At 56.8% G+C, this 27,358-nt stretch overlaps 2 protein-coding genes across 6 annotated transcripts in view; both read left to right on the forward strand.

Annotated features, from left to right (window-relative positions):
* The window catches only part of CSF1 (colony stimulating factor 1), a 15,089-nt gene extending 7,183 nt beyond the window's left edge, over positions 1 to 7,906 (forward strand). Inside the window, exons 3-10 of the mRNA XM_015884879.1 lie at positions 192 to 317; positions 1,787 to 1,849; positions 2,927 to 3,106; positions 4,824 to 4,995; positions 5,621 to 6,357; positions 6,527 to 6,582; positions 6,680 to 6,732; positions 6,910 to 7,906. Of these exons, the coding sequence (XP_015740365.1) occupies positions 192 to 317; positions 1,787 to 1,849; positions 2,927 to 3,106; positions 4,824 to 4,995; positions 5,621 to 6,357; positions 6,527 to 6,582; positions 6,680 to 6,731 (1,386 nt within the window). The 3' untranslated portion in view covers position 6,732; positions 6,910 to 7,906. The remainder of the gene's footprint in view (positions 1 to 191; positions 318 to 1,786; positions 1,850 to 2,926; positions 3,107 to 4,823; positions 4,996 to 5,620; positions 6,358 to 6,526; positions 6,583 to 6,679; positions 6,733 to 6,909) is intronic.
* A 2,648-nt stretch (positions 7,907 to 10,554) lies between these two features.
* AHCYL1 (adenosylhomocysteinase like 1) lies at positions 10,555 to 27,068 on the forward strand. Of its 5 annotated transcripts, none has more exons than XM_032449250.1 (18): positions 10,565 to 10,612; positions 10,643 to 10,848; positions 18,993 to 19,104; positions 19,535 to 19,678; positions 20,314 to 20,414; positions 20,609 to 20,711; positions 20,928 to 21,022; positions 21,806 to 21,912; positions 21,995 to 22,111; positions 22,234 to 22,297; positions 23,589 to 23,677; positions 24,147 to 24,217; positions 24,501 to 24,595; positions 24,681 to 24,779; positions 25,333 to 25,401; positions 26,386 to 26,464; positions 26,702 to 26,822; positions 26,932 to 27,068. In XM_032449250.1, exons 2-18 carry the CDS (start codon positions 10,741 to 10,743, stop codon positions 26,936 to 26,938), a joined length of 1,581 nt encoding a protein of 526 aa, XP_032305141.1. In that variant the 5' UTR covers positions 10,565 to 10,612; positions 10,643 to 10,740; the 3' UTR covers positions 26,939 to 27,068. The 5 variants fall into 5 exon arrangements, with proteins under 5 accessions (XP_015740527.1, XP_032305141.1, XP_015740528.1 ...); XM_015885042.2 differs by having other exon boundaries at positions 10,574 to 10,612; positions 10,663 to 10,848; XM_015885041.2 differs by having other exon boundaries at positions 10,555 to 10,848.
* The last annotated feature ends 290 nt before the right edge of the window (positions 27,069 to 27,358 follow it).

Raw genomic sequence — 27,358 nt, forward strand, 5'->3', positions numbered from 1 at the left:
TGACCCGGTGCCTGTCACCCATTGGGGTGGCCCAGAGCCACGTGTGTTGGATATGGGAAATTCCCTGTAGGAAGGAGCAGGATGGGCGTGGGGTGGGAGGATTGCAGCAGGGTCAGCGTTACAAAGCTGGGATTAATGGGGAAGGGGCTCTCGGGGGTCCGGCCCCTCACCAAACACCCCCATACCCCGCTCAGCTGTCCCTGCTCCGCTGCACCCTGCTCTCATCCCTCCTCCTGTGCTGCATCCATGAGACACAGCAGAACAGCTACTGCCAGCAGATCATCACCGAGCGGCACCTGGAGCATCTGCAGGACCTGGTGAGTGCCCCCATGGTGCCAGCGGGCGACTGGCGGCCCTACAAGCTCCAACCCCGCTTTAGGATCCCAATAGTGGCACCCAGCAGCCGGGCACCCGCGGGCACACGAGTGGCATCGTGCCGGGAGGAGCAGCCGTGTGTATGAGCCGGGGGCAGGGAGTGGGGGCAGCATAGGGGGCAAATGGGGGGTGCTGCTTTTTGGGGCCGTGATGGTTGTGCAGGGGTTAAGCCGAGGAATCCGGCTGCATTCCTGAGTCCAGCTGCTTGCCTGGAAGCTGGGCTGGCAACGGGGCTGTGGGTGGGTGGCAGGCGGGGAGGGGGGTCACGGAGCCAGCCGGGCTGGGGCCATGGGAGCGTGTGTGTGTCCTATGGGGTGCTCAGCATGGGGAGCCCCAGCCCAGCCCCATAGTGCCCCAGCCCAGCCCCATAGTGCCCCAGCCCAGCCCCATAGCGCTGCTGCCCGTGCTGGCCCCGCGCTCACCTCGGTGCAGGCATCACAGCTGTGGGTGCTGTGTGCAGGGAATCGGGCCATGCAGGGATTTGTGTGTTGGCCATGTGGGTGCGTTTGGAGCAGATTAAATTTGGCCTTTTTGCAGCTCGAGGGATGGATCCCGAGCTGAGCTCAGCTCGTAACCGCTGCGTGTAACCGCTGCATTGGGGCTGAGGAGCCTCTTCCTCTATGGCAGATGCTCTGTGTGCAATACAGGCTGTGTATATGGGGAAGGTTTGCTGTGCAGCACAAGCAGCCGCCGTGGCTTTAGGGTGGGGGGTGTCGAGAGGGGCTGAATGCAGGCCATGGTTTCCCAGCTGGAGATGGAGCCCTCTCCTCCTCCGGAGTTTGCAAAGCAAAGCAAAGCAGAGCAAAGCAGAGCAGAGCAGAGCAAAGCAAAGCAAAGCAGAGCAAAGCAAAGCAGAGCAAAGCAAAGCAAAGCAAAGCAGAGCAAAGCAAAGCAGAGCAGAGCAAAGCAGAGCAGAGCAGCCGGCCCTTATTGCAGCCCCGCGGGATAATGGAGCAATTGTTTCCAGTGCTGCACGGCTCTGCTGGCAGCTCAGGCTGCGATGGATGCAGGCCCGGAGGCTGCACGCCCTGCAGGAGGGTTTGGCTTTGGCCGGGTTGTTTGGGGGATTTTCCTCCTTTTGTAATGGGAAGGAGAGGTGGCAGCGGGCAATGCTCCATCCCTGCCCCATATCCCCATCCCTGCCCCATCCCTTCCATCCCTGCCCCATCCCTGCTCCATCCCTGCCCCATCCCTGCCCCATCCCTGCCCCATCCCTGCTCCATCCCTGCTCCATCCCTGCTCCATCCCTGCTCCATCCCTGCCCCATCCCTGCCAGCACAACAGGGGGGTGCAGCATTAAGGGGAGGAGGAGGATGGTGTGGGCTGAAGCAGGAGCCCCCTGTGCTGTGGGCTTGGGGGGGTTTGCACACATGTGGGTCCAGGGCTGTGACCCCATGCTCCATCCCTGCAGGCGGACACACAGATGCAGCAGCCTGGCACCGTGTCCTTCAGATTCATCAGCAAGATGAGGCTGGTGAGTGGCCCCTGGATGGGCAGAAAGGGGGGTGGGGTGTCCCTATGGGGTGTGTCCCTATGGGGTGACCTTATAGTGTGTCCCTATGGGGTCTCCCTATGGGGTGTCTCTATGGGGTGTCCCTATGGGGTGTCCTTGTGGAGTGTCCTTATAGTGTGTCCCTATGGGGTGTGTCCCTATGGGGGTGTCCTTATAGTGTGTCCCTATGGGGTGTCCTTATGGGTTGTGTCCCTATGGGGTGTGTCCCTATGGGGTGTCCTTATAGTGTGTCCCTATGGGGGTGTCCTTATGGGGTGTCCCTATGGGGTGTCCCTATGGGGGTGTCCTTATGGGGTGTCCCTATGGGGTATCCCTATGGGGTCTCCCTATGGGGTGTGTCCCTATGGGGGTGTCCTTATGGGCGTGTCCTTATGGGGGTGTCCCTATGGGGGTATCCTTATGGGGTGTCCCTATGGGGGTATCCTTATGGGGTGTCCCTATGGGGGTGTCCTTACGGGGTGTCCCTATGGGGTGTGTCCTTATGGAGTGTCCTTATAGTGTGTCCTTATGGGGATGTCTCTATGGGGGTGTCCCTATGGGGTGTCCTTATGGAGTGTCCTTATAGTGTGTCCCTATGGGGGTATCCTTATGGGGTGTCCTTATGGGGTGTCCCTATGGGGTGTCCCTATAGTGTGTCCCTATGGGTTGTGTCCTTATGGGGTGTCCCTATGGGGGTATGCTTATGGGGGTGTCCTTATGGGGGTGTCCCTATGGGGTGGCCCTATAGGGTATCACTATGGGGTGAGTCCTTATGGGGTCAGGCCCTATGGGGTGTGTCCTTACGGGGGTGTCCTTACGGGGGTGTCCTTACGGGGTGTCCTTATGGGGTGTCCTTATAGTGTGTCCCTATGGGGGTGTCCCTATGGGGGTATCCTTATGGGGGTGTCCTTATGGGGGTGTCCCTATGGGGTGTGTCCTTATAGTATGTCTCTATGGGGGTGTCCCTATGGGATGCATTTGCTGTCCCTGGGCAGGGTGGGATATCAGTGCTCCCTCTGCCCATGCAGTTTCTCACTGTGGGGCTCCGTCTCCTCCCAGAACGATTCCATCTGCTACGTGAAAGCCGCCTTCCCATTGCTGGGCACCATCCTGAACAGGACGACGTTCAAAGAGAACTCAGCCAACGCCAACAAGATGAAGACGGTGCGAAGGATGTACGAGAACATCGACGAGAACGTGGACCCCTGCATCAGGGAGGAGGACGATGAGGAGCACGCGGTGGGCACATGGGGGGGCCCATGATGTGGGCTTAGAGCTGGGTGCTGTCTGGCACCCTGATGGTGCCCTGATGGTGCCCTTATGGTACCCTTATGGTACCCTTATAGTGCCCTTATGGCACCTTTATGGCACCTTTATGGTATCCTTATGGTGCCCTTATGGCACCCTTATGGCACCCTTACGGCACCCTTATGGCACCCTTACGGCACCCTTATGGCACCCTTACGGTACCCTTATGGCACCCTTACGGTACCCTTATGGCACCCTTATGGTACCCTTATGTTACCCTTATGGCACCCTAATGGCACCTTTATGACACCTTTATGGCACCCTTATGGCACCCTTATGGCACCCTTATGGCGCCCTTATGGTGCCCTTATGGTGCCCTTATGGCACCCTTATGGCGCCCTTATGGTGCCCTTATGGCACCTTTATGGCACCTTTATGGCACCTTTATGGTACCCTTATGGCACCCTTATGGCACCCTGATGGCACCCTTATGGCACCTTATGGCACCTTATGGCACCTTATGGCACCTTATGGCACCTTATATGGCACCTTATGGCACCTTATGGCACCTTATGGCACCTTATGGCACCTTATGGCACCCTGATGGTGCCCTGATGGTACCCTTATGGTACCCTTATGGTGCCCTTATGGTGCCCTGATGGTATCCATATGGTACCTATATGGCACTATATGGTACCTATATGGCACCTATATGGCACTATATGGTACCTATATGGCACTATATGGCACCCTTACGGTACCCTTACGGCACCCTTACGGCACCCTTACGGCGCCCTTACGGCGCCCTTATGGTACCCTTATGGTACCCTTATGGTGCCCTGATGGTGCCCTTATGGTGCCCTTATGGTGCCCTTATGGTACTCTTATGGCACCCTTATGGCGCCCTTATGGCACCCTATGGCACCCTATGGCACCCTATGGCACCCTATGGTACCCTATGGCACCCTATGGCACCCTATGGCACCCTATGGCACCCTATGGCACCCTATGGCACCCTATGGTACCCTTATGGCACCCTGATGGCACCCTTATAGTACTCTTATGGTACCCTTATGGTGCCCTTATGGTGCCCTTATGGCACCCTTATGGCACCCTTATGGCACCCTTATGGTACCCTTATGGTACCTTTATGGCACCTTTATGGTACCCTTATGGCACCCTGATGGCACCCTTATAGTACTCTTATGGCACCCTTATGGTACCCTTATGGCACCCTTATGGCACCCTTATGGTACCCTTATGGCATCTTTATGGTACCCTTATGGTGCCCTTATGGTGCCCTTATGGTACCCTTATGGTGCCCTTATGGCACCCTTACGGTACCCTTATGGCACCCTTATGGCACCCTTATGGCACCCTTATGGCACCCTTATGGTACCCTTATGGTGCCCTGATGGTGCCCTTATGGTACCCTTATGGCACCCTAATGGTACCCTTATGGCACCCTGATGGCACCCTTATAGTACTCTTATGGCACCCTTATGGCACCCTGATGGCACCCTTATAGTACTCTTATGGCACCCTTATGGCACCCTTATGGTACCCTTATGGCATCTTTATGGTACCCTTATGGCGCCCTTATGGCACCCTTACGGCACCCTTATGGCACCCTTATGGCACCCTTATGGTGCCCTTATGGTGCCCTGTGTGACCTGTGCTGCTGAGCTGATGGTGCCCCATCCCGCAGCTCTCTGAGATGTGCTTTGAGGAGTTCACCACGTCCCCCTACGAGATGCTGGTGCTGGTCAGACAGTTCTTCCAGGACATCAAACAGCTGCTGCAGAATAAGGAGACCTTTGGGAAGGATTGCAGCCAGGTGTACCGCAGTGCGTGCGCGGGGCAGCACAGCTCATCCCCAGGTACGGATGTGCATCCTGCCCTGCCATCGTGTGCATGGAGCAGCTTGGAGCTGCGTGTGTTGGGAGCTGTGGGGCTGTGTTTGGGGCTGGGGGTGGGAGGGGGGGCAGAGATGGGGATGCAGCCCCAGAATGGGGCTGGGGGTGAGACTATGGGGAGATGAAGGCGGCTCCATCCTCATGGAGGTGTCAGGCTCCAAGCCACATTGCAGCTCGTGCCTCAGTTTCCCCTTAGTGCCTTAGTGCCGGGTGATGCCGAGTGCTGCCCTGTGTCAGTGCTGCCATCCGTGTTTGTGTGAGTGCCGCGCTGTCTGCATGCCCGTGGAGGAGCCGGCTCAGTGTTGGCTGTGCCTTGTCACCGCTGCTCCGTGGGGATGTCACACGTGTCCGGCTCCCACCATTGATGCTGCATCGTGGATAACCCCTCACTGCCAGCTCAGGGACCCGGTGACGGGCTAATAACACTTGTCCTGTCGCTCTGCCTTGCTGCTATGTCCAGCCCTGCCTGCTCCCTGCCTGCTCCCTGCTCCCCTCTGTTCTCCTCTTCGGGACACAGGGGGGTCCCCCCCCCTCGGAGCTGCTTCCTGCCGGTGACCCCACGGCCGTCTCTTCTCTCTGCTTCTTTCAGGTGTGGGGACAGATCCCGACTGCAATTGCCTGTCCCCTGCCCTCCCTTCTGCCACCCAGCCCTCCCTCTCCGCTGCCACCGGTGCCGGTGGGGACGCGGCACCCTCTAGCACCAGGGTCCCTTATCGGCAGCTCGGTGGCGTCCCGGCCGAGTTAGGCAGCAGTGCCCCGTCCGAGCCCCCCGGTAGCACGGAGGGTAGCTCGGGAGCCGACGAACTGCCCGGGATCGGGCTCGGCGACGCGTCGGCGCCGTCCCCCAGCGCGCAGCGGACGCTCGGAGCCCTCCTGGATCCGGCCTCCAGCTCCGGCCCGAAGGCTGCGGACGTTTCCATCCCATCCCACGGGATCCCGGACGAAGGCGCCGGGACCTCCGTCCTCCCGCATCGGCTCCCTTCGCCCCGAGGCATCGCTCAGCGCCGTCCCACCGACAGCCCCGAGCGGGTCACGCAGCTCCGCTTCTCCAGGATGGCTCCGCCGCTGCGGGGACGGGCGGACGGCGGCCCCGGGGACGGGGCGAGGGCTGGGGGCTGGGGGCTGAGCCGGCTGCGGGAGCACGAGGACGGAGGGGCCGGACCCAGGTTTGATTCGAGCTTTGTTCTGAGCGCAGAGCAGCGCAGGAACGAGCCGCCGTCGGGCAGCGAGGGGCACCGGGAGCTGCTGGTGTATGTCCCGGTGGGCAGCGTGGTGGCCGTGCTGCTGGCCATGGGCGGGCTGCTCTTCTACAAGTATAGAGCCAAGGTGAGACCCCAGCCCGGCCTCAGTTTCCCCCGTACCCCAAGTTGAAGGGGGGACCCTGAGGGCCGCCCCATTGCAGGGAATTGGGGTGATGCTGACCGGCACTGGGGGTGTTTTTTGGGGGGCTCCAGGTGGGAGCCCCCTCCCCATCCTCACCCCTCCCTCCCTCCAGGTCCTACAGCGGCCGTTAGAAGAGGGGGGCTGCGACCCCGAGGAGCCGGAGACCAGGTGGGTGCCATCCCAATCTGGAGACCCCCCCCCACCCTACGCTTACCCCAACCGGGGCACCCCGGCCCTAAACCCCCCGCTGGGTTTTGCCCCTCAGGGCGCTGCGGGGAGCGGAGCGATGCTCGGAGCTGGAGACACAGGAGCTGTGAGGTGAGGGGGGGGGGCAGGACCCCGATCTTTGGGTGGGGGGGGGGTCTCCCGGCTGGGCTGGGAGGGGACACGGCAGGGCTGAGTCTCAGCAGGGCGGTTCAGCAGCCCGTTCATCCATAACCGTTCTGAAGTTCGAACCCACCATAACCTCATTTCCCACCCTCTTTATCTCCCCAGCGCCCCCCGGCGGGATGTGACGCTGCTCGGTGTGGGGGGGACGGCTGTAGTGTGGCCTCCCCCCATCCAATGACCCCCCAGCCCCGTCCCGCAGCTGGAACCCGCACAACCCACGGGTGAGGATGGAAGGACGGGGCGGTGCAGCCCCCCAGGACCCTGGAGATGGGGCGGGCGGCACCATTGGGCTCCATTGGGACGGCGTTGGATGCTGCGAGTGGAACATCTCCCCCCATCCGTCCACGTTTCCCATTGCTCCTCTATGACACCCGGCACTGGGGGACCCTATGGGGGGGGGGGGGGACCCCTCCTGCATCCCACTGAGGATCCATGGGCCTGCAAAGGGGAAACCTTCACACTGTGAATATTTAAGACCCGCGGTGCCGTCCCCATCTCACAATCCCAAGCTGGACTTGGGAGCTGCTCAGCTTCAATATGGACGTGATGGATAAATCCTTTATCCAACCAATGCACTTTGGGGGGGGTTCCCCCCTCCCTGCAGGGTTATGGCTGCGAGCTGGTCTCGCCCCCAGACTGGATTTAAGTTGCTGGAGCACAGCATGGCACCATTGATTGAATGGGTTTGGGGTGCAGCCGAACCCAAACTGCATCCCAGCCCACACAGCAGCCCTCCCTTATATATCTGTTATATCCAAAGGGAACGGGACGGAGCCACGCTCAGCTTTATGGGGTTGTTTTGGAAGCATTAGGGTTTGGTTTTCTATGCGTATTTATGGACTGCCAATAAGAGGCATTAAATGGGGGGGGGTGGAAGTGGGGGCTGAGCTGGTGCTGGCTCAGCACATGGAAATGGGGGGGTTTAAGGTGGGGGGGGGGCGGCAGCTTTTGGGGCTATTTCTGCCTCTTGTCTCATTTTTTTTTGTACAGCGAAATGGTGGAAATATTTTATACAAAGTCATTTAAAGAAGGTCTATTTAAGGAAAAAGAAGAGAAGACAGCTTGTATATTTAATGTTATTAATAAAGATGGACGTGCAGCACCACCGTGTGGGAGCTGGGAATGGGGGGGGGGGGGGGCACAGTTTGGGGCTGGGGGAGGCACTTGGTCCCATAGCAGATATAGGGATGGTGGGAAATCAGTTCTCTATCTCTGCTGTCTCATTTTGGTCCCGTTTTGGGCTGTCCCTCTCCTATGGGAAAGGCTGGGGGAGGATGGTGTGTTAACCCCAGGCTGCTCTGGCCCCGAGCTGGGGCTGATCCAATGCTTATAACCCCCCCCCCTCAATGTAGTGGGGGCTGCAGGGTGAGCTCTGGGTATGGCTGGGATCAGGGCTCACCCTGATCCTGTTTTCCTGTTGATCCATACAATAGTTCACGGTCACTGGGATGCACCCGGCCTTCCTGCCACCCCCCATCCCCACACTGCCAATGGGGGGGGGGGGTGCAGGGCTGGACACCCCCCCCCCGACCCTGCAATGAATGCAGGAGGAGGCAAAGCAGCTGCTAAAAGCAAACACACTTGAGGTTCACTTCCTGCAAGCACTTCACTTGGAGAGGCAGAGCAGCACGAGGCATTTCCTTCTTATCTCCCCCCCCCCCATACCCCAGACCCCCATCCCTCTCTATGTGCTAATCCAGTTCCCTATGGGAAGGTTTGGGGGGGGTTCAGTGGGGTATGTGAGTTCTATAGGGTCACCTGCGCTGTGGTGGACGTGCAGCTCAGGGCTTTGCAGCTTTGGGGTTGTAGGATGAGCCCCCCATTGCTCGCTATGGGGGGAGCCCCATGTGGGCCCTATAGGGCCGTGTTTGCTGACAAACAGGATTCCTCGAGGGCAGCTGACTCAGCCCAGCCCTTCCTCTCCCCTGCAGCCCCGGGGGTTTCCCAGCTCCACATCCCCTTCCCAAGGAAGTGGGACCTATATATATCCGTCCGGATCTGGGCCATAGTGATTATGGTCTGTGTGTGTGTGTGGGGGGGTGATTGGGGTCAGAGGATGTTCGGGTTGTTCTGTGGGGGGGCTGGGGGCAGCGAGTCCCTGCCCTGATGGAGGGTTAAGCTGAATGATGGCTGTGGGGCAGTGGGGATGGAGGAGAGGCCATGGGGAGGGGGGGAGAAATGGGGGGAGAAGGCACGGGGAGGAGATTTTGGGGGTAAAACTGACAGTTTTGGGAGCCCTAAGGGTGGGTTGGGGGGAGCAAAAGCTCAGAGCCCATTTTTGGGAGCTTTAATGGGGGGATGGAGCCAATCCATGTTCCTACAGCAGGGAGGGGGATCATCCCTCCTAAAGGAGAGCCCCCATGGGGGGATTTTTACACCTTAAAAGCAGGTGAGGTGCCGAGATGGGGCTGAAAACCCAAAGTCTGAAGTGGGGGGGGGGAGGGATGAAGCATCAGCACTGGGGTGGCTGTGGATGGGGCACCGTCGGACCACAGCCTTCCCTATGGGGCAGCAGGGACCACAGCCCTCCCTATGGGGCCGCAGACTGCTGACGGGGCAGCGCCGTCCCGGAAAGCACCGCGGGGCCGCGGTTCCCCACTGGGGGTTATAGGGACGGAACGGAGCGATCCCGGCCACCCTGATGGGATGGAGGGTTGTGTCGAGTGAGGACCGGCCCGGGCCCGATCTGCGGTCAGACAGAGCAGTTTTGGTTAAGGGGAAAACTATGAGCTGCGATGCTGCAACGCTGCTGGCTCTGTGGGTTCATCGCTGTGGGGCTGGAGGGGGGACGAGCAATGAGGGGAGGTACATGTGTGTAACCCCATTGCTGGGTATGGGGGGGGTAAGGGTGGGAAATGGGGATCCCAAGGGGGAAGCGGAGCCATTCAGTGCTGGATGGATGGATGGATGGATGGATGGATGGATGGATGGATGGATGGATGGATGGATGGATGGACAGCAGCACCATCAGCCCGTATCAAGGAGGGACGTGGCCCTTGGGAGCACCATGGGGGGCTGAGCTGAGGGTGCTGACCCCCCCCCCCGTGCATTACAGCCCATCCCAGCCCGTCCCCACCATGATGGATGCTTGTTCCTTGGATCTGGCTGCCCCTAGAGCTGTGCTTGGGGCTGCCCTGACCCAGCGCAGAACAGAGAGCTCAGCCCTCCAGGAGGATGGAAGGGAGGTGGGTGGGGGCGAGGATTCTCTGGGTCCCTTCCAACCCAAACCATTCCATGTCTCTGTTTCTCAGTTTATTTATGACTGAATCAGATCATAGTGGGGTTAAGCTTCTTTATTCATTCTTTTATCTGTTTATTTATGCATTATGTCCTCATCCTCATCCCATCCCATCCCATCCCATCCCATCCCATCCATCCTCCATTCCAACCCATCCTCCATCCCAACCCATCCATCCTCCATCCCAACCCATCCCATCCCTTCTCACCTCATTCCCATCCATTTTCATCCCATTCCCATCCCACCCCATCCCATCCCATCCATGCCCATCCCATCCCCCGCCATCCCCATCCACCCATCCCCATCCCATCCATCCCATCCATCCCATCCCATCCCATCCCATCCCATCCCATCCCATCCCATAGTCCTCCCGTGGCGGTCCATTCCCCCCTTCCACCACTAGGTGGCGCCATGGTGCCGCTCCCGTTTCCATCCCGTCTCTTCTATCTCCCCGCCTCACTCATCCAGCGGCCGCGTGATGACGTCATCACGCACTAACGTCACTCCAGAGCCGCCCCCGGCGCCCCGCGCGGTGCCCGCAGTGTCCGCCGCATCGCGCTGCGAACCGACCGGAACCGAACGGAACCGAACGGAACCGAACGGAACCGAACGGAACCGAACGGAACCGAACGGAACCGAACCGGGGCGGCCCATCCCTCCTCCTCCCCTTGTACCCCTCCGTTCCGCCTCGAGACACGATGTCGGGCCCGGAGCCCAGCGGCGGTGAGGAGGCCAAGCAGGCCAAGGAGGCGGAGGACGCTGAGAAGTTTTCCTTTATGGCCACCGTTACCAAAGCGCCCAAGAAGGTACAACGGGATCGATAGGGGCTGGAATGGGGCCTATGGGGCTGTATGGAGCTGTATGGGGCTGTATGGGGCTGTATGGGGTCAATATGGGGCTGTATGGGGCTGTATGGGGCTGTATGGGGCTGTATGGGGCTGTATGGGGCTGTATGGGGCTGTATGGGGCTGTATGGATCTGTATGGGGCTGTATGGGGCTGTATGGATCCGTATGGGGCTGTATGGGGCTGTATGGGTCTGTATGGGGCTGTATGGGGCTGTATGGGGCCGTATGGATCTGTATGGGGCTGTATGGGGCCGTATGGATCTATATGGGGCTGTATCGGTCTGTATGGGGCTGTATGGATCGGTATGGGGCTGTATGGATCCGTATGGGGCTGTATGGATCTGTATGGGGCTGTATGGATCGGTATGGAGCCGTATGGGGCTGTATGGAGCCGTATGGGGCTATATGGATCTATATGGGGCCGTATGGGGCTGTATGGATCTGTATGTGGCTGTATGTGGCTGTATGGGGCCGTATGGTGCCCTATGGATCTGTATGGAGCCTTATGGATCTGTATGGGGCCGTATGGATCTCTATGGGGCCGTATGGGGCCGTATGGGGCTGTATGGATCTGTATGGAGACTTATGGATCTGTATGGGGCCGTATGGAGACTTATGGATCTGTATGGGGCCGTATGGAGACTTATGGATCTGTATGGGGCCGTAATGGGGAGACTTATGGATCTGTATGGGGCCGTATGGAGACTTATGGATCTGTATGGGGCCGTATGGATCTGTATGGAGCCTTATGGATCTGTATGGAGCCATATGGGGCCCTATGGATCTGTATGGAGCTATATGGGGCCGTTTGGATCTGTATGGGGCCGTATGGATCCGTATGGAGCCCTATGGAGCCCTATGGAGCCCTATGGAGCCCTATGGAGCCCTATGGGGCCATATGGGGTCGTATGGATCTGTATAGGGCCTTATGGATCTGTATGGAGCCGCATGGGGCCCTATGGATCTGTATGGGGCCGTATGGGGTCGTATGGATCTGTATAGGGCCTTATGGATTTGTATGGGGCCGTATGGTGCCATGGGGTGAGAGCTGAGTGCTGCCCCACCATGTAGGGCTGTTGTCGGGGCTTATAGGTGGGCACATCGCTGTGTGCTGGGCTCAGGGTGTCCCCATTGGGCTCAGTGCTTTGCTATGGGTCCCCGTGTGCTCATAGTGGGGACACAGCCCCCATTGGGGACCCCCCTATGGGTGGTTATGGCAGCACTGGGATGTGATGGGAGCGGAGGGTTGGAGGCTGTCGTGCCCAGCTCTGTTTATTCAGGCTTTGGATGTGGCCTGAAGGAAGGAGCGGAGGAATGTGGAGCTGGGAGCTTGTAGGGGGGGTTTGTGTTCTTATTGCTTTTGTATTTAATGGAGCTGGGCTGGTCATGGAGCTGATGGTAACAGGGTGAGGCTGTGGCTGAGCTGGGAGCAAGCAATGAATCCTGGAGCATCATACCCACGGAATAAGAAATAACCTCAGTGTATCCAGGGGGAATCCTGGTGTTCTCAGAGCTCTGTCTGTGCTCGGGTTGGTTTGGGATCCTTCCTTACCTCGCTGTGCTGCTGTGTGCATTGAATTGCGTTGCATTGCATTGCGTTGCATTGCATTGCATTGCATTGCACAGCACCAAGAGCAGCCGTCACACTGCAGCGCTGTGATGGTGGAGGTGCCCTGAGCCACGGGAGGCATTTGATGCTGATAACATCAGCGTTGCATTGAGATCCTGGGGAGCTTGCAATGCAACTGAGGTCAAGGAACAAAGCGCTCGGGGCTGCTGCTCTCCTTGCATGGCTGCTTTGTGCAAATAGGGCTCAGTTATAGGGGAAACCTTGGCAGGAGGATGAAAGGAGAAGGATGGAGAATCACCCTGCAATACAGCGCTGAGTGCCCCCAGCTCTGGGCATTTCAGATGCTTTCCAATTGCAATGGAACCATTCAAACGCCTCTTGGTTTTAATGCAAGCCAAAGCTGCTTACGGCTGCTCCGAGCGTGGCCAGCATTGAAGATGGCTGAGAGGTGGAGCTGGAGGACACAGTGTGTGCCCTGATACTGGGATGGAGCTGAGCTGTGTGAGCTGAGCTCCTCAGGGAGCAGCTTTGCCTTGTCCCAGTGCATGGGGTGGGTGTCCCCAGCTTGGAGCCCCCCCTTGAGCACAGGGGGAACACATGGGCTGCATCGGAACCCTTCAGCATCGCTCTCCTGATTTGCTTAAGGTGAAAAAGTGAAACAGCAGGAGGTAAGAGATTAAAAGATTACACGCCATCGGATTGAAGTCGGAGCTGCAGCCGTCAGAGCTGGGGGTTCCCTGCAGCAATGCGGCCGCTGCTGCTCCAGGAGCTGCTGGCGTCGCCTGCAACCTCTTGCAGCTCCTTTGCTGCTCTGCTTCCCGGGGACAAAACAGTGGGAGCCATTGGGCTGCTGGGCAGGGAGAGCTTTGCAGGCAGAGGTGAGCGATGCTGAGCCTTGTGCTTTGGTGGGGGGTGCTTTGCTTTGGGGATGGAGGAGAACAGAAGGGCAGTGCGTGCTCTCCCAGCTCCCTGGGTGCTACTTATGCTGCCTGCACCCACAGACCTGCAGCTGCCCTTGGAGCTGCATTTCCCAGCCTGTTTGCTGCAGCCCTGAGCTCCCTGCTGTGCTCTGTGTGTGTGTGTGTGTGTGTGCCCTTGAGCTGGGGGGGCTTTGCATGCCTGCTCCCTGTTTGTTACTGTGACCCTGCACGCAGCATCTCCATGCAGGCACCTTCACGCTCGGGCGCTGTTGGACAGGCAGACGCTCTCGTCCTCTGCAGACAGATCTGCTTATTCATGCACTGAAGGTGGAATGGGCTCCAGCTCAATGCTCGGTGCTGTGGCCCTGCAGTGCTGTGGGACATGGATATGGAGCTGGGGGGGGGGACCCCGAGCAGGCTGTGCTGCAGCTCTTTGCTGCTGAGCAGTGCCTGACCTTGCTGCATTCTGCTTCTGCACGGCCCCTTCCCAGTGCTGGGGTTCAGCCCTGTTGCTTTCTGCCCTCACATCTCTGCTCCTGAGCCCCCCACCCCTCTCTATATCTCATGGATAGAGCTGCCCTTGCACTGAATCAACCCCCAGAGCCGCTTGTTTTTGCTCTTCCTTTGATTCCATCCCTTAGCTTGGCTGCTCCTGAATCCTTCCTGCCTCTCTTTGCCTGTCCCCTCACTGTGGCCACCTCCTCTGCTGCTTCCCAGCCCAGATGCTGTGTGCTCAGCTGCTCCTTCCTTCCCCAACCATCTGCTCTATTATCATCTCCTACACTTTTCCCTTCCCATACCCATGTGCAATGCAGTGTGTGGGGGCGGTGGGGGTCCCCCTGCTCAGCACAGGGGCTGATTTGGCCTTTGCTGGGAGCAGGGAAGCAGCTCACACAGCTGATGGGGAGCTCTGGGGCTCCTGGCCCTGCTTGCTAACCCTGATGTGGGCATGGGAGGAGCACTGTTTTCCTTAGGCCGTTCCCCAAACACACAGCCGGGCTGGGTCCAGCCTACACCAATACTTTCTTTGGGACTCTGACAGTTTCCCCTGTGCCAGGATCCCACCCCAAAGTGGATCCTGGTCGTGCCATCCCTGCTCAGGAAGCAGCCAGGTAGTGAGCATTGCCCATAAGCAGCTGGTTCAGCCCAGGGCTTTGCAGGTGAGGACCGTGCCCTGCTCCTCGTGCAGTTGCTGAGCACCACATCCAGATTTACACTCGTTATCATTGGGAGCTGCTGTTTGCAGAGGGCTTTGCTTCTCTTCCTGCTGAGCCCATTGATCCAGGCTGCTTATCTGGGGACTCTGCCTCGTGTTGGCTTGGTGCATCACGGTGACGTTCAAGCACTGCCCATAGGGGACCTTGTGCCAATGCTTTGGCAGCACGGGGCCACCCTTTCTGTTTGACTTTAGGTTGCTTTGAGGGGCTCAGAGGGTCCCCCCCGTCACAGCAGGGCTCCCATCGCAGCAGGAGGTGTTGGCTGCCTTTGGGAGATCCCCTTGGTTGCTTGAGCTGAGCCTTTGAATTCCACTTGGGGATCAATACAGTGGCCTTGGTAACGAGCTTATTACTGCTGCACAATCTGTTTGCTTCAGGTTGGTGACGGCCAGAGAACTCCAATGGCCGGGGACATGATGTTCCAGCTGGTCAAACAGGCTGTGCTGTCATTCAGCTCCTGCTGCCTTTGGAGGATGGGGCAGCTTCTCCTTGGAGGCCCATTAGCAGAGCCTGGGCTGTGAGCGGGGCATGAGGATCCTTCCCTTCTTATCCCTCCTTGATGGAGCTGAATCAACCCTGCTTGCAGGAAGGGCTCAGCTCTGTGTGATGCTGGTTCCTTACAGCCATGACGTTGGGATGGAGCATCTTCCAACCACGAATGGATGTAGGGGGTGAGGTGCTTGGCACAGCAGGGCTGCCCAGGCCCTCTGACTGCACTGTGTGCTCTTCATGCTGTGAGAAGTTGGCTTTCATTTATAAATGGTCACTAATTACAGTTGATTCCCCATCAGCCATGACGCACAAACAGGTTTCCGTGGCCTTCAGGCTCCAAAGCACCTTAATCCAGCAAGGTAGCTCCAATTAACACCAATTACCTCCCTGCTCATAGGGTGACTTTGTGCCCTCTCCAACCCCATCACTCTGAGCCCACAGAGGCTCCTCCTGGGCTCTGCTTTCCCTGTTTCTATCCCTTATCAGCCCTCCAAGCCTTGCTATCTGCTGGGGGCTGAGCCAGCGAGCGGAACCGATCAGTGTTTGCACTGCAGGAGGTGTCCAGCTGCTTTGGTAGGGTTAATCTGTGCAGCCTGATGGGCGTTCACTGCCCATAGAGATCCTGGCATCACGCTGTGTCCCATAGGGAGCAATGCTGGAAGCCTGGAGTCCAAGGACCAGGCTCCTTATCTGCTGGTATAGAGCTTTGCCACTGCTGCAGGCAGCACACCTTTGACCTGAAGGCGTTTATAAGGCACTCATTATTCCCAGTTACTCTTTAACAGCTGGACGCTTCAAATCACATTGATTTTTATTGAATCCCGTGCTCTGTTTTATTTTTATTCAGCAGCGGTTCGTGGGGTGGCTGAGACCTCGTGGTGCTTTGCATTGCAGCCTTGTCAACCTTTGGAGTGGAGCCCTGCTGTTCCTTCACCTCTCCCATGCTCTGATAGCCCGTAATTCTCCTCTGTGCTCATGGAAACCTCTTGGTTTTGCTCCTCCTGTGCCAGCAAAGGATAGAGTATGGTGTCAGGGTTCGGCCAGCTTGCTTGGCCGGGACCTCAGTGCCCTTTATTTCCTTGTTGGGAGCTGCAGAGCGTTCCAGATTGAGGTTTGGCTTTGATTCCTGCTGCAGCTCCAGCCCTGTGAGCCTTCCTGAGCTGCAGGTAGGGATGGGAGCAGCACAGCTCCATGGTGATGATCCCTCTTTGATCTGCCAAGCTGAACCAAACCATCAGCACAATGTTCATCAATGGATGAACAATGGATTCAATGGAGCGCAATGGAAATGTTCAAAGGGTTGGGGGGCTGTTGTGGCACCCAGGAGAAAGTCCTCAAGCTGTGACTGCTCTGCAGGCCATCAGAAGATGCTGACGTTGCTGTGGCCGTGGCTAAAGCTGTGGGTGCTGCTCATGCCAACCCCGTGCCCGTAGCATTATAGGATGGTTTGAGTCAGAAGGGAGCATTAAAAGCCATCGTCCCACATGTGCTCTGGCTTTGGCTGGGGTGTTTCTTTGCTGCTGATTTGAGCTTGGCCACGGCCTCCTGCCAGCTCGTACAGTCTCTTATCTAGTAGCTCATTTCTGGCTCACCTGGCCAGCAGGAGGAGGTGGCTGGGTGAACTATGGGGCCAAATGCACACCCAAAGCCCTTCTCCAAACCTCCCCTTGCTGCTGGTTTGGGGCTGCAGTGGTGAGAGGTGGGGCTGGGAGCTGCTGGCTGCACCTTACTAACCCCTATGTCCCCATCTGCCTCATTGCTTGGATCCTTCAGGGTCAGAAACACCCCTGGGGCTTTGTAACATGGCAGGGTAGGACCCCAAAAACACTTCATGGCTTCCACCCCAAAACCATGCTCAAGTCCTGAGTCATCTTCACCCCCTGTGTGGGCACTGCTGTCCTTGGGGAGGCTGCAGGAGCTGGGTTTGGTCAGCCCAGCCTGCAAATAGGGCAGAGTGGGGCTGAGGACAGCACTGCCCACCCCAGGGCTGCTGCCAGCAACTGTGGCTGTGCTCCCCAGCAGCATCCCCAGGGCCAACATGGACGGGTGGCTGCAGGAACAGAGCCCAGAAGGAGCCGTTCCCTCTCGGGGGGGCTGTCCCAAGCAAACCTGCTGCTCTGCTCTTCTTTCTGACCTAGAAAAATAAGAAAAGCCTCGTGCTGTGTTGCTTGTAGGGTGTTTTTTTAACCTCTTTTATCCCCTTGGCTGCTGTTGGATGGAGAGACCTCAGCCCTCCGGGTGCTTGTTCCCTTCCTTCCTGCATTGACTGAATGCAGTGGACTCTGTGCTGAAAGGAAATGAATTAGAACAGTTGTCCTTTAGAAACATCCAAACTCAGCAGCACGACACGGCAAAGCAGGGCTGGATGCTGAGATGGGAGGCACAGGCTGCCTGACTGTATGGGGATGAATTGGGGTGGGTATGGACACGCCATGTTTTGCAAGGGGAGGACATCTCTGCCCATCCAGCTCCATCATCCCAGCCCTGCTGCATGCTTGTCTGCCTTGCTGTCATGCACCCAGTGGTTCAGGAGCCTCTTGCTGCGTTGGGTGATAATTTTAGATGGGACAGATTTTGCTAAGCTGCACGGTTCAGATGAGCTCTGGTAAAGCCATGGTGGGGATTACTGTGGTTAATTCAGCTCTGTTTCCTTAGCAGTGATGTTTTCCTTTTCCCTTGGTTCAAACCCAAGCAATGGGGCTGTGCTGAGCCCTGGGGCTGCTGCTGTGTCCATGAGTGGGGATGGTGATGGTGAAGCACAGCCCTATTCCTATCACATCTCCCATTTGCCATCCATAGGGTGCTGTTCTGCCTTAGGCTGTCATGCCCTGGGTACATTGAGCATCATTCCCAGTCCTTCACTCAGCTCCGGGCTCTGTGGGTTCCTCCTGTCTGGGCTGGATGGCTCGGTTAAATAGCTTCATTCTTCTCCTTTCAAAGCCTGTTTGCCACATCAGAGCTTTTAGGATTGCAATGGCATGGAAAGCCCCTCCTGGAGGCCTCTATGCTGATCTCTATGGGGCTCCTGTGCCCATGGGGATGCTGTTAATGCTGCTCCCTGCAGTGAGGTCTCGTCCTTATTAAAGTGCCAACATTAAATCCTGCAGTGACGGTCAGAGGGGAAGAAACCACATTGGGGCTGTTTGTCAGCAGGGTGGGGGTCCCCTGCCTGGCATTGTACCGGGGGGACTCTGGGGCTCTTTTCCCCATTGCTTTGAATGCAGCTCTTGCAGGAGCAATAGGGTTGGGCAGAGGCACTTTGGGGCTGTTTTGCTCTTTCTTTGGGGTATATAGGAGCCCTGAGTTGCCTCTGGCTGAACCAGGAGGGAGGGAGAGCTGTGTGAGGGCATCTCTTCCAATGGAAACATCTGTAACACGCAGGAGATTGAAAGCCAGCGCAATGTCAACTGGGTTTTGTTGAGATGTTCTCTGGCTGGTTTCCTCCCCCCAGCTCTTAGTGTGGGTTTTGGAAGGACCTGCCTTGTTTTTAACCTGGGGAAGGAGAGATGGGAGCGCTGGGACCAGTCAGTGCTGTGTTTTTGGGCTGAAACCAGCCAAATTGGGGAGGGAGGGGCTGATGGAGCTGCAGCTCTATGCTGGGCTGCATGGAGACCTCAGCCATAAGGGGCATGGCCAGGGGGCTGCACAGTGCCCTGCAGCAGTGGAGATGGGCCAGAGGGGATGTTCTTTGTTTAACCTTTGGTGTTAGGTGTCAAATCTGCTCCAAGCTCCTGGTGGCAGAGATAAGGAGGGAGAAAAAGAGGTTCTGATTTGGGCATCTGTAGCCACAGAGCCGTTCCTTGGTATGTTTGAATGGAGCCCTGAGCCCATGTAGCCACGAAGGAAGGACTTGCCTTAAGGAGCAGCAGCTCATGTAGATCTTCTCTTCCTTTGCATCTCTCAGCAAATCCAGTTTGCAGATGACATGCAGGAGTTCACCAAGTTCCCAACCAAGACCGGCCGCCGCTCCCTGTCCCGTTCCATCTCACAGTCTTCCACCGACAGCTACAGCTCTGGTAGGTGCTGTGCAGCCATCCGCAGGGCTGATGGCAGTGCCATTGTGAGTGAGGCCTTGGTCTTGGGATGCTCTGATGTGTAAGGGGCAGCTCTGGGGTTTGGGAGGTTTGTATTCAGCCTTGTTTGCAGCCCCAGTGAGGCTGTGGATGCCCCATCCCTGCAGGCATTCAAGGCCAGGCTGGATGTGGCTCTGGGCAGCTTGACCTGCTCATTGGCGACCCTGCACACAGCAGGGGGTTGGAATTGGATGAGCACTGTGGGCCTTTTCAATCCAGGCCATTCTATGATCACTCAACACTGGAGTGAGGACACAGAATCCCTTATGGGCTTTCCTCTTGAGATTTGTAGTGTGTATGAAAGCCAGGAAGCAGAACGGGGGGCAGAGAGCAGCAGGGCAGGGGGTAACACATATTCCTCTTCTGGCTTTAGCTGCCTCCTACACAGACAGCTCTGATGATGAAGTGTCTCCCCGCGAGAAGCAGCAAACCAACTCCAAAGGCAGCAGCAACTTCTGCGTGAAGAACATCAAGCAGGCAGAGTTTGGACGCCGGGAGATCGAGATCGCTGAGCAAGGTAAGGGACTCCCTTCCCCCTTCTCTTCCCTCCATGGATCAGCACAGCACGTGGGGAAGGGTTAAATGCAACAGCAGGTATGAGCAATACATTGCATGTTTCTGAATGGCAGCAGGGCTCTGTGTGATCTCAGGGCTTTGGATGGGAAGCCTCAGTGGTTGAGGATCTTGCAGCTCTATGAGACACTAAAACTGATCAGCCCCTTCCCATGGGGCTTGTGTTTGGGTAACTTTGCTTCCAGGCTCCTTTTAGACACAAGCTACCAAAGCCATAGAAGGGTCCAGATGCATTTAGAGCAGCTCTTATGAGGTATGGCAGCACCGTTTCCATCTTTAGGTGTTTCTTATTGATGTGATTGTGGCTGCAGAGCCCTTAGTGGGGGCACCCCCTTGGTCTGTGCCTGGGGGATGCTGTGTCGCTTTACCAAGTGACAGATGATGCTGATGTCCTGATTCCAATTTGGATAGAGCCGTCAGAGCAGAGGCAGGAAGGTTTCCCCCTGTCTTCATGATGGCTATAGCAAGAGCGATAGGGCTGGCTGTGTCCTGTGAGACCCTTGAGAACGGAGCAGGTCTGACAGAGAGGGGTCCCCCCATATTTAAGCCATCATTAAAACCCTTGTGTTCCTTTTGCAGACATGTCTGCTCTGATTTCACTCAGGAAGCGAGCTCAAGGGGAGAAACCTTTGGCCGGAGCTAAAATCGTAGGCTGTACACACATTACAGCACAGACTGCGGTGAGTGGCTGCTTATTTGGGCATCCAGGGTGGGAAAAACCAGCATTTCCCCAGTGGGGAATTGCTGGAGACCCCTCCCCATTCATGGAAACCCTCTCACAGAGGTTTTGCTGCCTGTATTTTCCCTGGGCAGAGTTTGCTGGAGTCACTCCATCCCTGGCTGCACCCACCCTGCTCACCCCTCTGTCCCATAGGTGCTGATTGAGACGCTGTGTGCTCTGGGAGCGCAGTGCCGCTGGTCTGCATGCAACATCTACTCTACCCAGAACGAGGTGGCAGCTGCCTTGGCAGAAGCAGGTGAGTGCTGCTGAGCTGTGGGGCTGCATCCCTTCCAATCCTCCTCCCAGCTCTGCAGCCTTGATCCAAGAAAGAGTGGGAGCGAATATAGGGATGGATATAGGTTTGATCCTGGGGTTTTGATCCCTGCCTGGTTCTCCATGTCTTGTGGTTTCCCCAAGCAGAAAGTTCTGCCCAACTCAGCGGGTGCCAAGGATGCTCCTCTTCTCCTTCTAGGTGTTGCCGTATTTGCCTGGAAGGGAGAGTCAGAGGATGACTTCTGGTGGTGCATTGACCGCTGTGTTAACGTAGATGGCTGGCAGGCTAACATGGTAACGAGCCTTCTTCCAGCCCTTCCTCTTCCTCTATGGAGCCATCGCTGGGGGCTCTTCACCCTTCCCTCCCTGGGGTTGTTCCTAGGAGCCTGCTGTGGTGCATGGGCACCTGCTGGTGTTGTTAAAGGTCTTTGAGTCCATGTCAGAGTGGGAGTCATGGAGAATGGCAGCTGGAGCTGGGCTGGGGGCCACCGTGAAGGTTGTGGGAGCTGCAGTGCCCTGAGCTGTACATGGCATGGGAGCATCTCCTGCTGGAGCCTGTCAGTGAGGCAGGGAACCACGAGAGCTCTCTCCCTGTGGGAGCTGCCCTGAGTGCTCCTCTCTGACACAGCCCCATCTGCAGGGATTTCTGAGGGCTCTGTTCCCTTGCTAAAGGCAGATGGTGCCTCTCATTGCTTTAGCTTGGGGTCTGTGATCATGGATGATGTGGGAGCGTGTGGCAGCTCCTGCAGCCTTCCCTCTCAGCTGTTTACATATAGGGCATGAATGCTGTAGCTTCCTTCTGACCTTGGCTGTTCAGTTAGTGCTGCCTGTGGCTTTGATTCCAGGCTGCAAAGCAGTAACAGGGACAGAAAACCCCATTAGGATCCATTGGCACGAAATCCCCCCTTTCAAAGGGGCCCTTGAAGCAGGCAGGAGGACCCAGGAGTCCTGGCCCATAGGCAGCTCTCAGCAGTGCCTGCAGATGCTCTCCATGTCTCTGTACCCACCCCAACCCCTGTGAGTGCTTTTCTTGGTGGCAACCTTGACCGCCCCATTCTCTTCTTTGCTGTTCTTTAGATCCTGGATGACGGTGGGGATCTGACCCATTGGGTTTATAAGAAGTACCCCAACATATTCAAGAAGATCCGAGGGATTGTGGAGGAGAGTGTGACCGGTGTGCACAGGTAGGGCCTATGGGAAGGCTGAGCTGAGGATCTCCCATTGCTTTCCTGCTGTCTGCTCTGACCTGTCTCTATCCTCTTCCAGGCTGTACCAGCTCTCCAAAGCTGGGAAGCTGTGTGTGCCGGCCATGAATGTGAATGACTCCGTGACCAAACAGAAATTTGACAACCTGTATTGCTGCCGGGAGTCCATCCTGGATGGGTGAGTGCAGCCCTTGTCCCCATTACCCCAGGGCTGCTTTTGCCCTGGCTGTATGTTTGCAGGATCTGATTTTGGGGCCCCTCGCTGACCGGTCCCAACGCAGATCTCTCTCTGTCCTCCAGCCTGAAGAGGACCACAGATGTGATGTTTGGAGGGAAGCAGGTGGTGGTTTGTGGCTATGGGGAGGTGAGTTTCATCAGCCTCCCCCCAGCCATCCTGTCCCCGAGCTCAGTGTCCTGCCCCTTTCCCTGCTCACTTACGACTGATAGAGGAAATCAGATCTGGTGAGCTGTTAGGAGAGACATCTCGCTATCGAGCCTGCTGGGAGGGTGGAGAGCAAGCAGCACGTTTCCCAGTTTGCCTGCAGATCAGCTGAGCTGCAAATACAACAGTTGCTAGGAACGCTGGCCTGGATGAGAACTACCCATGGGTGCTCCCATCTGCTGTGCCTGGCTCCAGTTCAGCACACAGCCCGGCTGTCGCTGAGCCTGTGGCAGAGGAGGAGAAGGGCAGCTGCCTCTTGCTGGTGGATAATGTGCTGGCAGGGGGAGATTGTACCACGAGCTTGTAAATGATTCTGCCCTGGAAGAGCGCAGAGCTGGGAGCTGACACCTTCCCTCCATCTGTGCGCTGTCTGTGTGGGTGTTTGTCTTCCCGTGCAGTAGCTGCAAATGCTCTTCCCAGCAGGAACACGCTTCCTCATTTATTTAGACACCGATGGAGCTCAGCTCTGCTGTCCCAGGAGCTGTGCTGGCTCTGTCCCAGGCTCTCAGTGGTGCTGTGTCTCTCCAGCCATCACTTGTGCTGAGAGTTGTTGTCTCAGGGGCCTGTCCTGACACTTATTGCAGTTCTACAGACTCAGGGAGCCCTTCCACCCTCACTGCTTCACCCTTTGGATGCGGTTTATGTCCCACTTTGGCCTTTATGACCATTTGCAGTAAGTGTGGTTGGAGCTGGGTGATAAGTGATGTCTCTGGTGGTGTTTCTTACCCGCTGCCCCCAAAACGGGGCTGAGCACAGGCACATGGAGACTATCAGGTGATAGCATGGGTAAATGGCACCAAGAAAAGGGCTTTGCTGCTGAGCTTCTGTATCATTTTATAGTGGAGAGAGAGGACTTTGTGTCATAGGAGCTGTTAGAGGAGTTCTGCTTCTCCGTGCTGATGCATGAGGTGGAGGATCTGCCCCCCCATCAGTGCAGGGCAGCTCTGAATGTCAAGGAAACCCCGTGGTTTAAAGGCAGCAGGGGGAAATACAGGCTTATGCAAGCTGTGCTGTGTGTGAGGTGGTTTGGAAGCTCCTGCTGGCTGGTGGTGCTCTGGAGCTGGGCTCCTTGTGCTTCTGCCTCACTCAGCTGCTCCTGGCCTCGGGCTGGGGCTTGCAGGGCTCAGCTGGAGCAATGCTGGATGTTCTGGGGAAGGGATTGCAGCACTCAGTGCACCCTGTTTGTCTTCACGTCGGTGCTTTGCCTTGGCAGGTTGGCAAGGGATGCTGTGCTGCTCTGAAAGCCCTGGGAGCCATCGTCTACGTCACGGAGATCGACCCCATCTGTGCTCTTCAAGCCTGGTGAGATGTTGAGCTGTTCTGTGTTGCTTGGGAGCATCTTTCCCTTTGTTCTCCAGCCTCCTGCAAACCATGAGAGGCTGAAACAGAGCTGGGAGGATCTGCGGCTCAGCTCAGAGAGTTTACATCCCATTGGGGTGTAATGGGGAAGGACCAGGGTAGTTTCAGGGCTTGTTCAGTGGTGGGATACCAGGCAATAAGCTGCTGCAGCCAGCTGGCTTGGGAGACTGCTGTAAGCATCCCTGTAGGGCTGGCAGAGCGCTGCGTACATCCCCAGCTCCCACAGCATTGTGAGAGCAGGTTTCATGCCAGATCCTTTGCACAGCCCTTCCATTTACATCTGGCATCTCTGGGGGTGTGGAGTGATTCAGAGCTGCAGCAGCAATGTAGATCTGAGATCCCTTCTGGCCTAAGGCAGAGAGGGACCAGGTTTCTCCTCCTTATTGTGCTCCCTGTCCCCCTTTCTTGCCAGCATGGATGGATTTCGGGTGGTGAAGCTGAGCGAAGTCATCCGTCAGGTCGATGTTGTCATTACCTGCACAGGTAAGGATGGGGGGGGGTGGGTTCCCCATTGGTGTCTCTGTAGCCATTGGGGTGGGTAGTTTGCTGCAGTTCCTCATTTTACACTGGCAATAGCTGCTCCCTTTGGAGAGCTTTTCCTCTTAAGAGTTTGACCACAGTCTTCGTCAGCCCCTAGGAAGGGGGGGATCAAAGCCAGGAGAACCATCGTACCCCAAGCTGGGCTTCCCTCACCCAATTGTAGGGAAGGAGGAATATGAGGGTTTATATTCCCACTGCTTCAGGTTCATCTCTGCTTTGCCTGCAGGCAACAAGAACGTGGTGACCAGAGAACACCTGGATCGGATGAAGAACAGCTGCATCGTGTGCAACATGGGCCACTCCAACACAGAAATCGATGTGGTGAGTCTCCCTGCAGCCCCTGCCCTACCCCCTATGGTCATGAACCACCCCATAGGTGACTCCATCCTCTCCATCCTTCCTACAGACCAGCCTCCGGACCCCCGAGCTGACCTGGGAGAGGGTCCGTTCCCAAGTGGACCACATCATCTGGCCGGATGGGAAGCGGGTGGTGCTGCTGGCCGAGGTGTGCTGGGAGCTGTGCATCCACCAGGAAACCCCTGAGGGGCAGAATTGGAAAGGGAGGTTGAAGCAGGTGGAAAGGTGCTGCCACGCTTTGTACCTGGGAGAGCTCAGGAAAGGAAAGGGTCCCTTGATGTCTTTTTGTTATCGTGATCCTTTTTCTTGGGGCAGAGGAGGTGTCACACACCACATACAGCCACACAGCTGCCATCTGGTTTGTTCTTTCCAGCCCTGTCAGCCAAACATCCTCTGCAGAGTTTCCCACCCAACAAACTGAGCTTGGTTGTCTCCTCTTCCCACTCGAGCTCTGCTGGCAGTAGGAGAAACTCCCAGTTCCTACCAGCCACAGAACCTCCATTGCCCAAAGCTGAGGGCTGGGCTGGAAACTGAGGCAGAGTTTGGACCCTCTGGTCCCTTGGGTGGCTCTTGAATCACTGCCCTGTGCTTGTCCCCTGCCCCTATTTAGATGGATAGAGTTGAGTTCTGGCTCCAGATCTGATTTGTTCAGCCTCCAAGGCACACTCAGCTCTCAGCACCCCTCTCCCGCTGTCTCTTAGGGCCGACTTCTCAACCTGAGCTGCTCCACGGTTCCCACTTTCGTCCTCTCTATCACAGCCACCACTCAGGTCCGTACCCTGGGGAGGGGGGGGTGGGGGTGCCGCGGGGTCTTGCACAAGCTTTGGGGTGGGGTTGTTTTGGAAGGAGCAGTTGGATGCTTGGGATCGTTGGCGCTGGATGGAGCCGCCACCTCTTGGCTGGGATGTGGTTAACGATGGCGTGAAGTTGGGGGATAGCTTTTAAACGAGCCTGGCTTTGTCCTGCAAGCCCCTGCTGTGCAGTAAGGAACCAGAGAGCTTCCAGAGCATGGGTTTAAGTTCACTTCAAAGCGAGGATCTCAAAGCTTCTGATTTCTAAGTGGCAACAACAACAACAGGAGTGAGTTTATGGGATCTGGGAGTCAGTGGTTAAACTGCTTTCGAGCACCAGCGCAGCCCCAGCTGGGCGGACACGGCTGCGTCTGTCTGTGTCTGTCTGTGTCCTGCTCTGTTTGCTCCGGCTCCACCTATTCAAAGAAAAAAGATGATTAAATCTGGCTGAGCTGGGTGATGTGTGCTCAGCATTGGAACAAGTGGGAGAGAACTGCTGGGCTGAGCCTCTGTGAAGGAGGGGAGGGCACTCATGTTGGATTCCAGGGGGGAGGATGTTTTCATACTGATAGGGATGGGAGCTGTGCTTCGGACCTGGCTCTCAGCTGAGCTGGCACTGGGGGGAGATGCAGTTTGATTCCTGCTGAGGGAGAGGCTGTGGTTTATGGAGAGCTCCAGCAGCTTCACAGTCTGGGGGGGTGGGAATCAGAGCTGCCCCCTTTTCCTTCACCCTTATGCTGTGGGTGTGTTGAGCCCCAGTGCTGCCACCAGAGCAGGCAGCATCTCATCCCTAAGCCCTTCAGTGCTCCCCTGTGCCTCCTGAGAGGTAGAGGAGGATGGCAGCGCATCCCTGGGGACATTGTGGAAGTGCTCAGCCCTCCCTCAGGCTTCCAAATCCTCCCCTCCATCTGTGTGGCTTTGTGCTCTATGTGGTTGTCCCTGACCCCGCTGTGATATCTGCAGGCTCTGGCTCTGATTGAGCTGTACAACGCTCCCGAGGGCCGGTACAAACAGGACGTGTATCTACTGCCCAAGAAGATGGGTGAGTTGAAGGAGCTGCTTCCTGCACTGCTTTGATGTGGGGCAGAGGTTTGTTTGGGGAGGAAGACCCTAAAACACATGCAGGTCTATCCCTTTATGTCCTGCAGTGTGGTGGGTGCCCCTTACCCTGCAGGTTTGCACCCACCTTTTGGGGCACAGGGCTCCATTGGGTGCATAGTGCCCAGGCAGCCTCTCATGCTGCTGTGTGATGAGTCCCCTTCCCTGTGCTGTTACCCAGATGAGTACGTTGCCAGCTTGCACCTGCCTTCCTTCGATGCCCACCTGACAGAACTGACAGACGATCAGGCGAAATACCTGGGACTCAACAAAAACGGGCCTTTCAAACCCAACTACTACAGGTCAGTGCCTCTGCTGGGAGCTCTGTGATCCTATTGTAAGTACAGACTGCACCCTCAGCCCTCAATATCCCATATCAATATCCTCAATATCCCATCCCTTCTCTTCCAGATACTGACGGACCATCCCTATGAAGGACCAGACCACCCCAGGCAACATTAGGGCGATGACTTTTTAAAGATCATTTCATTCCGGTTCGCTTTTCGTTTTTTCTTTTAACCAACAAGGAAACCTTCTTTTTACATTGACCAGCGTGATTTTACAGGCCACTTTTCCTTTTCCTTCTCATTTTCACCCTCCTGTTTTGGTCTCATCTCTGTGGTCTCACAGCCTGAGATCCTCTCCCTGCTTCAATGTGGCTGAGGCCGCTGGTGGCTCCCAGCCTTGTTCCCCCTCCTGCTGTATGAAGGGCAATCTGTTTTTTAACCTACCTGCAGATCCAGAGATGCTCTTCTACCTTTACCCGAATGTCTTCTTTTCTTTGTGTGGATTATCTGCAACTTCTAAATTGCCTTAAAGAGCCCAGTTTTAGCTGCTA

Source organism: Coturnix japonica, chromosome 26 (assembly GCF_001577835.2).
Source record: "Coturnix japonica isolate 7356 chromosome 26, Coturnix japonica 2.1, whole genome shotgun sequence".
NCBI lineage: Eukaryota > Metazoa > Chordata > Aves > Galliformes > Phasianidae > Coturnix > Coturnix japonica.